The sequence below is a fragment of the Bufo gargarizans genome, chromosome 9 (assembly GCF_014858855.1).
Source record: "Bufo gargarizans isolate SCDJY-AF-19 chromosome 9, ASM1485885v1, whole genome shotgun sequence".
NCBI classification, from domain to species: Eukaryota; Metazoa; Chordata; class Amphibia; order Anura; family Bufonidae; genus Bufo; species Bufo gargarizans.
The window spans coordinates 11,676,746-11,687,854 of NC_058088.1; the positions used below are offsets into that span (position 1 = coordinate 11,676,746).

Here is an 11,109-nt window from a genome sequence, read left to right on the forward strand (position 1 = left end):
GAGTGCAGCTCTGGAGGATAATACAGGATGTAACTCAGGATCAGTGCATGATCTGTAATGTATGTACCTACCTAGTGACTGCACCAGCAGAATAGTGAGTGCAGCTCTGGAGTATTCTGCTGGTGCAGTCACTAGGTAGGTACATACATTACAGACCATGCACTGATCCTGAGTTACATTTTGTATTATACTCCAGAGCTGCACTCGCTATTCTGCTGGTGCAGTCACTGTGTACATACATTACTTATCCTGTACTAATCCTGAGTAACATCCTGTATTATACTCCAGAGCTGCACTCACTATTCTGCTGCTGGAGTCGGTCAATAACATTGTTATTATAAACTAACACCCCCCCCCCCCCCCCCTTACCACCACAAAAGTGGGGGAGGAAATCGCCTATAATGTCGGGTCAGGAGGAGCAGTTGGTAATTCCTACATTAGTTTACTGTACAGAACAGGTTTAAAGATGTTATTCATATAATGCAGAGCTTTGTGCACTTCAGCCAGCATGGAATGCTGGGAGATCTCTGCTCTGAAGCTTGCAGAATTGTGAATTCAGTTCTGAACTGTCCTCCAGACTATAACCTGAGATCGGCGTAAGTCATGCATTTGAATTTCTTGCTGTGGATGAATTCTATATCTGGAGGGGATTGGATCCATTAACTATTTCATGACTAGTGCCTGTGTCTACATGAGAAGTGCTCCGGGCGCCAAGCCTTCTGTAGTTTTATTATTCACTTACATTTCACACATTGTGAATAATTTATCCTCAAGAAAACATGAAACTCATTAGTCTAAAGTCACACAGTAAAAGATACACCCTGGGACGATGAAAGAAAGCAATGTTTTACCCATCCCCCAGAGATAAGCGTCTCCATGCACACAATGCGCCGCTTATCTTAATGGAAAAGCCAACTGGTCAGTTCTGCTCAGCTGATGGCCGGTCGGGTCCCATAGACTAAGAATGGTGGATGGAGCCCAAAAAATTGTTGTGATGGGCCTAAAGAATGGTGGATTATGGAGATATACTGTATATATGTATGTGCAGCTTTATAGTATAAAAGTATAATAAATCCGCTGTCTATTGCTCCCGGTTTATCAGCCGTCTCAGGCTGGAGAGAGGAAGACTGTGGGGTTCTTCATCTTCGCAATCCTTCCTCTCGCGATCACCTGAAATCCTACACATATACTTGATCTGCTTAGTCGCCTCTTCTGGTCACATGATGTTGGCATATATTGTATTATGACTCTTGGAAGGTTTTCGGAAAGGATCCCGTATGATCTCCAGCTCCACGTAAGATACTTCACTGTCCTGGAAAATTTTGCACGAGATTTTATGAATATTTGCATGCAATTCCCTATATCCCCAGCAGAGGGAGGCACTGCGGCCACTGATACTCACAGGCTCCAGTTTAGGGTGGCCGGGGTCGGAGCTGATATTTTCCGTGAGAGGGAAGTTGTCAGATCTCTTTCTGTCTGTAATGCAAAAAAAATAACTAATTCCAGAAGGTGAGGACATGCGCACTATGGTCAGGTTCACACGTAGCAAAAGCATAACCTCCTTTAAGGGTATTTTGGCAACGGCAGCAAATTTCCCGAGTTTTACATTTTACCGGATGGTAAGTATGAAAACCGTCTACCGGGCAAGTGAACCCGGCCTAAGCCCCAAGAAAGGTCTCTCTTTTCTGTTCCTCTCCATAGCCGCTTTCAGAATTCTGCTAGTTGCTCTGGGAAACAGTCAGCAGTTTGGCTCCGCCCTGCTGTCAGACACGTGACCAACTGCCACCTGAGGTCCCACAATGCACTCTGGTGCCAAGTTCTAAATGTAGCTTTAGTCACGAGGGGAGAAGAAGGCGTCACGCAATTCAAGGAAATCTAAACATTTACAAAAGTATGTGAACCCCTTAGGATTTTAGAAAATCTCTTACCTTGGCGATGTTGATGGGGAGCGGATGTTCTTCTAAAAAAAAAAAAAAAGAAGGTTAGACTGTGGTTAGATCTGAGTAATATTTAAATATTTCTCTTATCCGTTAGAAAGTATCCCTAAGGCAGTCCCCAGGATAATTATCTGACCCTGGTGTTGGCTAAGCAGCTTCCCAAATGTTCTGCCCATTGTTTAGGTTCTTTTTTTGGTGAATGTTACCATAGAAACAGGTCAAGGGGCCAACAATGACCTACTTCCTGCAACAACATAGCAGCTACAGTACCTGCAATCACCACTAGATGGAGCTCCCTTTCAGTTTACGGCCAGCTGAATAAATTCATATGCAGTTAGCTCCCCCTAGTGGTGGCTGCATGCAGACAGAATTATATCAGTGACAGGAAAACAAGTCACAATTTGATTAATAGAAGCAATTCAAGAAAAATTTAGACTGTGTGGCATTCAAATGTAAGCAAGCAAGCAGAGATCTTTACTTACATAAGACCTAGCTCTGCTACATCTGTATTTCCGTTACCGTGATATGTTCACCTACCTGCGTTTCATTATCAGGATGCCCGAGGTCAAGCAGATCACGATAGTGAGCATTATCAGTAGAAGCGCTGCAGTCATGATGGTCAGCAGGATTCTTGTCGACATGGCGGAGGCGATGGGAACAGAGGCCTCTTCTTATATGTGAATGACAAGGAAATATTCAATGACAGAGGACTGTAATGCTGGCAGTGAGACATAGGGGGCAGCGCAGTGACAGCAGCTGTATGGGAAATTGGACTGCAAACTGTACTGGGGCAGAAACGGAATCGGTCTATGCTCTGTGAGGGGCTGCGGGGTTTGGAGAGGGGTGGCGGGGTTATACATTTACTGTAATATAGCGCCATCATATGTCATCATTACCACACTGTAACAGTCACCCAACAGACTTCTATCGCCCTACAAGGGGAGGGGCCTGTTCATACTGCTCTACTACATGTGTCACATTATCACCCTACAGGGGGAGCGGCAGGTTCATGTCTCACTACTATATCTTTCACACTATCACCCTACAGTGGGAGGGGCCTGCTCATACTGCTCTGTTTTATGTCACTTTATCACCCTACAAAGGGAGGGGCAGGTTCATACTGCTCTGCTATACATGCAGTGGCGTGGGGAAGCGGTCTGCCCCGGGTGCCGGCTCTCAGGGGGGCGCCAGAACAGAAGCAATGAGCGCTTCCATCAATACAGATAGAGGCGCTCATTGCTTTTCCCTTTATAGGATGCAGTGCGTCTTATAAAGGGAATACTAGTGAGCGCTTCCATAATAGAGGGGGAGAGAAGCGCTGTGAGCGCTGTATGGTACTCACCCCTCCTCCTGCTCGCTCTTCTCGGGGCCCGCGATGCTGTGTCCTGGCCGCCTGCAGCGTCAGGACGTATAGAGCGCACTCCAACCTGACGCTGCAGGAGGTGACGGCAGCAGGGCCCTGAGAAGAGAAGACCTCCAGGACAGGGAGAGTGGGGTGCGCTCTCTTCAAACAGCTGGGGGCACAGAGGGCATTACTACTATAGAGAGGGCACAGAGGGCATTACTACTATGGAGGGGGCACAGAGGGCATTAATGTGAATGGGGCACAGAGGGCATTAATGTGAATGGGGCACAATGAGCATTATTACTGTGAAGGGGCACAATGGGGATTTCTACTATGGAGGGGGCACAGAGGGCATTACTAGCACAGTGGGCATTACTACTATTAAGGGGGCACAATGGGCATTATTACTGTGAAAGGGGCAAAATGGGCATTATTACTATGAAGGGGCAAAATGGGGATTATTACTATGAAGAGGGCACAGTGGGCATTATTACTATGAAGGGGGCACAATGGGGATTATTACTGTGAAGGGGGCACAGAGGGCATTACAACTGTGAAAGGGGCACAGAGAGGGCATAACTACTGTGAGAGGGCACAATGTGGGCATAACTACTGTGAAGGTTGTACAATGAGGGCAATACTACTGTGAGGGGGTACCATTTGTTTTTTTAAGTATTGGGGGGGGGGGGGATTTCCAGAGAAAAGAACCCACCCCGGGTGCCAAACACCCTAGGGACACGCCACTGTATACATGTCACACTATACATGCTCTGCTATACATGTATCACCCTGCAGGGGGCAGAACAGTCTTTATGGGCTCTCAGTACTGCTTTAAAGGGAACCTGTCACCGGGATTTTGTGTATAGAGCTGAGGACATGGGTTGCTAGATCGCCGCTAGCACATCCACAATACCCAGTCCCCATAGCTCTGTGTGCTTTTATTGTGTAAAAAAAAACGGATTTGATACATATGCAAATTAACCTGAGATGAGTCCTGTCCCTGACTCATCTCACGTACAGGACTCATCTCAGGTTAATTTGCATATGTATCAAATTGTTATTTTTTACACAATAAAAGCACACAGAGCTATGGGACTTAGTATTGCGGATGTGCTAGCGGCCATTTAGCAACCCATGTCCTCAGCTCTATACACAAAATCCCGGTGACAGGTTCCCTTTAAGACCTGAGCAAATTGAATCCGGTGACTGCAAGGTTCTTAAAGGGATTTTCCGAGATTTTGATACTGATGACCTATCCTCTGCCTTCTCTGACAGCTGATCGGCGGGGGGCTTAAGTGTCGGACCCCCGCTGTTCAGATCAGTATCAAAATCTCAGAAAACCCCTTTAAGCATCCACACCTCCTACTGGCCCAGAATAGCTACGCGTTACACTGGGAAGACAGGGAGTCATGAAATGTTCCCGAATTCTCACAGGGCCCTATGATAAATCTGTGGATCGCCTGTCTAAAAGTGACTTTTAGTTGTCTTACTTTCTTTCAGATTTTTTATGACAGAAAACGTAGCACTTTAGGCGCTTGCCTCTGTTCCCGCTAAGACTATATATATATATATATATATACAAAAAGTACACTTGGAAATGGGGCACAGCAGAGAGGTGAAGATCTACAAATATAAGTTTTATTCTGGCACTACAAAATGAATGGGCCCGCTCCATTTCCGCTGAGCTAGACACTTTGTAGAGCTGTTGTCGGGAGAGTCTAACGAACGCTCCAAAACTGTAGCCAAAATCGAGGCAGAAAGTCATTAGGGAATCTGGGCTATCTTCCAACAGTAATAATACAATTGGCCAGCAGATGGCAGCATCACCTCAGTGTCGTTTCCACCACACACATTAATGCCTGGGTAAAACGAGGACTGATTGTGTTTAACTATTAAATGACAGCTGTAGTCCACAAGATTGAATTCATTTGGACTGCAGGTGTAGTTAGATAGTTAAAGTCAGTCGTGCTACAAAAAGTCGCAGTGTAGCCTCACCTTTGCAGCACGGTGCGATACATTTGTACCACAGTGCAGTACATTCATAGGGCGTTTCCCCCTGTCCCCGGTGTAGCTCACCTACAACGTCCATCACATCCTGCCCCAGATATGACTCGCCCGGAGTGACTGTCACAGGGTACCTTAGCATTTCCCACCATTAGACAGCTATGTCCAGGGCCTGTACACACACGACGTATCACCCTCCTTGTGGTACCCCCCCATAATTGCCCTATGAGAGGAAGGACAAGCCCACGCCTCTCATATCTGTATCACATTATTGCACTACAAGAAGTGGGACTTGCTCATACCTCCAGACCATCACATTATCACCCTAAAAGGGCCAACAGGTTCTTACTGGTTTACCATTTATCCCAGTATTGCCTTTCAGGGTGAAGGTCAAGTTCATACCTCTAATACCTGCCCTGTGACACATTTGCCCGGGTTACAATATTGTCCTAAATGTTCACGGCCATCCTCTAGTATCTAACGGTGTTCCCTGCATTGTCCCACTCAGTCTAACCCTCTGCCTCCCTGAGTCTGCCTCCCTGAGTCTGCCTACCTGAGTCTGCCTACCTGAGTCTGCCTACCTGTGTCTGCCTACCTGAGTCTGCCTACCCGAGTCTAACTACCCGAGTCTGCCTACCTGAGTCTACCTACCTGTGTCTGCCTTCTTTAGTCCTGGGGGGTCAGGTGTGGGGGCCCCCACATAATACTCAGCCCTGAGGTCAGGAAACTCCTGCACATTACATCCCCACAGGCCGGTGTTGTTCTTCTTGTTGTCCAGCGGGTACCATATTTTCCGGCCCATCACCTGGCTGAATTTCACCACTTTTCCATTCTTGGTGAGGGTGAAGGTGTGATTGTGCCGAGAAAAGGCTTTCCTGTCCAGGCAGAGGAGGCACTGCAGGGAGTTAAGTGTCATGCGCCCACTCAATAGGGACAGAGAGAGGGAGGGAGACGGGAGGACGGAGCAGCCTGAGGAAGAAAGGAGGATGAGAAAACAAGAAGGTTTCTATTCTCGACAGCAAGCGGTGGCCTTCTATTAGAAAGTTGCAGAGCTTTTCATTAGATACTGATGAAGCTACAGAGTTGTCCACTAGTCATCATCAATAGTACGGCTCAGTTATAATGTATCCTGTCATTATGATGTAGTCATATACACAATAGTTAGAATGTATGGATTCTCAGATGAGATCTCCCATAGGTTATACTCTCATCATCACAAGATGATTCTCAGAAGATACAGTAGACATGATATCGGGGTATGTGTATACTGTGCCCTCCGCCTCACCTTCCACTCCACAGGTCACCACAAGAGCGAGCGCCAAGACAACCCGAAAATCCATTGTGTCCGGTGGACGTCTGTTCTTCAGATTAAGACCTGACTGCCACCCGTGTGCCAGTCACCAAGTCTATACCACCTGTGTGCCAGTCACAGAGTCTATAAAACCTGTGTGCCAGTCGCTGAGTCTATACTACCCGTGTGCCAGTAACTGAGTCTATACTACCTGTGTGCCAGTCACCAAGTCTATACCACCCGTTTGCCAGTCACTGAGTCTATAAAACCTGTGTGCCAGTCGCTGAGTCTATACTACCTGTGTGCCAGTCACCAAGTCTATAATACCTGTGTGCCAGTCGCTGAGTCTATAATAACTGTGTGCCAGTCGCTGAGTCTATACTACCTGTGTGCCAGTCGCTGAGTCTATACTACCCTGTGTGCCAGTAACTGAGTCTATACTACCTGTGTGCCAGTCACCGAGTCTATAATACCTGTGTTCCAGTCGCTGAGTCTATAATACCTGTGTGCCAGTCGCTGAGTCTATAATACCTGTGTGCCAGTCACCGAGTCTATAATACCTATGTGCCAGTCACTGAGTCTATACTACCCGTGTGCCAGTCATTGAGTCTGTACTACCTGTGTGACAGTCTCTTTCTCTATAACACCTGTCCAGGCATTCCTGTACCTACGCAATCTATGTGCCAGCCACTGTCTCTACCACTTGTATGCTATTCACTTATATCCCCTATGTGCCAGTCTCTGTCTTTATACCACCTGTCTAGCGTTACTATGTCTATAATTCTTGGGTGCCAGTCTCTGTAACTTTAGTCCCTGTCTGAACATTGTCTATCTATCCCACCTGTGTGCCAGTCTCTGTGTCTCTACCACCTGTGTGCCAGTCTCTGTCTCTACCACCTGTGTGCCAGTCTCTGTGTCTCTACCACCTGTGTGCCAGTCTCTGTGTCTCTACCACCTGTGTGCTAGTCTCTGTGTCTCTACCACCTGTGTGCCAGTCTCTGTGTCTCTACCACCTGTGTGCTAGTCTCTGTGTCTCTACCACCTGTGTGCCAGTCTCTGTGTCTCTACCACCTGTGTGCCAGTCTCTGTGTCTATACCACCTGCTTGCCAGTCTCTGTGTCTCGGGCCGTGCCTGGGTCAGTCTGCCCAAGTCTCGCTGTCCCATTTTCCATCATCCAGCATCAGGAGGAGATGAGGAAGTGGAGTTCCAGCTTTATCTGTGACATGCAGCCCTGACATGTTGTGTCCGCCATCTCCGGGGGGCCAGCCTGGCTATACATGGGTATAAACAAGACATAGAAGAAGAGGCGGAAACCTCCTCAGTGACTTGTCATTCCTTAATATAGTCTGTAAGTGGATTATCTGAAAACAACATTTAATGGGCCCAACTGGATGGCCGTATGGCTTTGCAAACTGTTACTATAACAGACAATTCAGAACCAGAAAGGAACAGTCTTCTCCTTATTCACTTCCACATGGTTCTCCATAGGTGGCGGCATTACAATAGTGCATAACAATCTACTAATAGAGCACCAACATATTCCGCAGCGCTTTACAGAGGATACATGCACCAACAAATGAGACATTACATAGTAACAAACTAATGAGCAATTTACATAGCTGTGAGGGCCCTGACCACAAGAGCTTACAATCAATTAGGGAAGTTAAAGTGCTTGCTTTGTGTAATTACAGTACCCAGCAGCAGGGGGTATCTGCAAATGTTTGCTGTTGTTCTATGTAATGTAATGTTAAGCTATACAGAACATAGAGCAAGGCAGAGGATAGATAAGAGATGATGGAGGAGGCGCAGCACTCGAGAGAAAGTAACAAGTTTAAATTATATTCTGTACTGGATGGGAACCAGTGTTGTGAATGGCACAGGGTGGAAGCGTTAGGGCAGTGATTGGCACAGGTTGGAGGCACCGATGCAGTGACTGGCACAGGGTGAAGGTATCAGTGCACCGAGTAAAGTCATTAACTCCTTAATTTATTTCACTTTAAACGGTCATACTGTTATACTGTTTAATACAGTGTAGCTGCATTTTGTATGTATGTTGTGATATCTATATATATATATATATATATATATATATCCTGTTCATTTGCATTGTATTTGCGAGGCTCTGTGGAAAGGGTTAATGAACACTGAGAGACTTTTGGGAATTTGAATAAGAAGCTTGCAATTCTCCATAGCTGCCATAGGGTTTACGAAAGAGCATGTTTTGGAGGAAAAAGCCAGACTAGTTTACCACCAAAACCAGACAGACTGACCTTTTGAATGTCTGGTCTACCTAGGTTATTATGTCTGAAGACTTGTTTGTGTCTGGAAAAACATGCTGTGTCATTGGCATTGAGTAGCATTGAAGCTGTAATGTAAGTCTATGAGAGACGGGAGTTGTAACATTGTATCTGTTTGTGCTGAGTTTCTCCACTCCTCACACTAGAAGGTTCTAGTTCAGCCAGAAACTGTATATAAGGAGAGCAGTCAGAGCCCTTAATGTTCTTAGGGAACAGTGGTTAGAAGAGGAGACTCTGACAGACTAGTGAGTCACCAGAAGAAGACGCTGAGATGGGGATACTCTGCCACAGCCTCTGTGCCTCCTAGCCTTGGACCAGGATATCAGCCTTCTGAAGGGAGAGCAGAACAGCTAGCTCAGGCCTTTCCTCAGCATAAAACCCTTCTTCTGCCAGGGAGGAGACTGGAGAAGCCAGCCCTATGTCTCACCTGTACTTCCTCCAGTAAAGAAGCACCCTGGTTTACTGAAGACCCTGACTCTCTGGACTTAATTCCCATTGGGGTGCATCAAACTGTACCATCCCTTCCAGAGAGCAGCAACACATAGTGATACCTCAATGGTGTCCAGGAGACCAAGTGTAGCATTGGGGCCATTCCAAACCCGGCCAATAGACAGTGACGGGCACAGGATAGATTCTTTAGATTATGGATGTGCCTAGAGCTCGATAAGAAAGGCGCACAATAGGGTAGTACGTTCTGAGACGTTTGTGCAAAATAAACAATGTACAATGGAGGCTCACCTTTTGGGGTTGTGCTAACATAGGCACAACCCTATTGTAGACTTATTAGACAAGGAAATGTCTTTGGGTGTGCTGCCGCAGGTCGGGGTTCCTTTGCAGAGGGATGTCCAGTCCATCCAGAAAGGGTGCTTTAACAAAGAGCTCAGATTCCTGCTTCGGAGCTTCAAAACCCGGTCAAGACAATCTTGTGTTATAAAATCTTCTTTATTTAGTTAAAAATCATGCCAGGTAAAAACAACATGTTTTGTGGAATAATGATCTTCTTCATCAGGTTAGCATGTATAAATGTACATGCTAACCTGATGAAGGGGATCATAATTCCCCGAAACGCTTTGTTTTTACCTGGCATAATTTTTAATGAAATAAGGCCTCATGCACACAACCGTAGTTTTGGTCCGCATCCGAGCAGCAGTTTTGGCGGCTTGGATGCGGACCCATTCACTTCAATGGGGCCGCAAAAGAGGCGGACAGCACTGTTCACTTGAATAGAGCTTAGCCCTGCCCCGTGACGTCACTGGGCCTGCGGTAAGCAGTGAGAAAGCCACGGCGCTACTGGAGCACCGCTGCCTTCTCAAACAGCTGATCGGCAGGGGTCCCAGGTGTCGGTGTTAGATTCTGATAATCTTATCCAGAGGATAGATCATCACTTTAAACAAACTGCAGAACCCCTTTAAAACTGTAATTTGTTGTTAAAGTATTACTTTTCTTTATTCTATGGAAACGGTAAAGTATTGGAAACCATGAGGTTAATTTAGGTTGCCTGGCTGATGGACTAAAGTCCACTCCTAGTTAGTGAGTCTAGTGCGTGCAGACCTTGAGAGAGGATGTGTTTGAAGAAGCTCTGCAGACCAGCCCTGGAGTTCCAGAGAACTGCTATCTCTGAGACCCCAACTTCTACACCGGAGTATTCCTAAGAGGATGACAGATATCAAGAGTCATCAAGGATAGTCAAGTTACTGTAACACCAGGAAGATGCAGACTGTTTAAGGCAAAGGACTTTGCTACTGTGAGGGGTATACATTGCTCAGGTACCTACCACACTGTGATATGGGTTACCAAGAACAGAGTAGCACACCTATGGTTACTGAGAGAGACTGCAAAGTGCATAGTGAGAGAGGCTGAGAGTACTACTTCTGCCACCTTTTTTGCTGCCTACACCTGGCCCTTGTGAACAGAAACCTCTGTAAACTACTTCTGGACTGAATCTTTGCTGCTAAAACTATAAGGAAAAAATATATAATATGTAAAAGATAAATAAAAGCAGCCAAACTGGAGACAGAGAGATTCATTGCCAAAGAGAGTAAAACTAACCCTTAATTCTCTTAGGATACGGGGGTGTATGCCATCTGGTTCTGCTGATTTGTCTATTTTAATCTTTTTAAGATGCTGCTGTTACTTCTTCCTGGGTCAGACAGGGACACTTTTAATGGGGAATTTACTTTTACGTTCTGCATTTCATCTGACAGTTTACCGTATTTTCCTCAGTGAATACAGTG

General features: G+C 46.2%; 1 protein-coding gene across 2 annotated transcripts; it reads right to left on the reverse strand.

Annotated features, from left to right (window-relative positions):
- Positions 1-709: 709 nt before the first annotated feature.
- LOC122946546 lies at positions 710-7,822 on the reverse strand. 2 transcript variants are annotated; one of them, XM_044306257.1, is made up of 7 exons: positions 7,678-7,787; positions 6,572-6,701; positions 5,938-6,255; positions 2,475-2,607; positions 1,929-1,960; positions 1,403-1,476; positions 710-1,312 (listed from the first exon to the last, which is right to left on the reverse strand). In XM_044306257.1, exons 2-7 carry the CDS (start codon positions 6,624-6,626, stop codon positions 1,217-1,219), a joined length of 708 nt encoding a protein of 235 aa, XP_044162192.1. In that variant the 5' UTR covers positions 6,627-6,701; positions 7,678-7,787; the 3' UTR covers positions 710-1,216. The 2 variants fall into 2 exon arrangements, with proteins under 2 accessions (XP_044162192.1, XP_044162191.1); XM_044306256.1 differs by having other exon boundaries at positions 6,572-7,822.
- Positions 7,823-11,109: the final 3,287 nt, after the last annotated feature.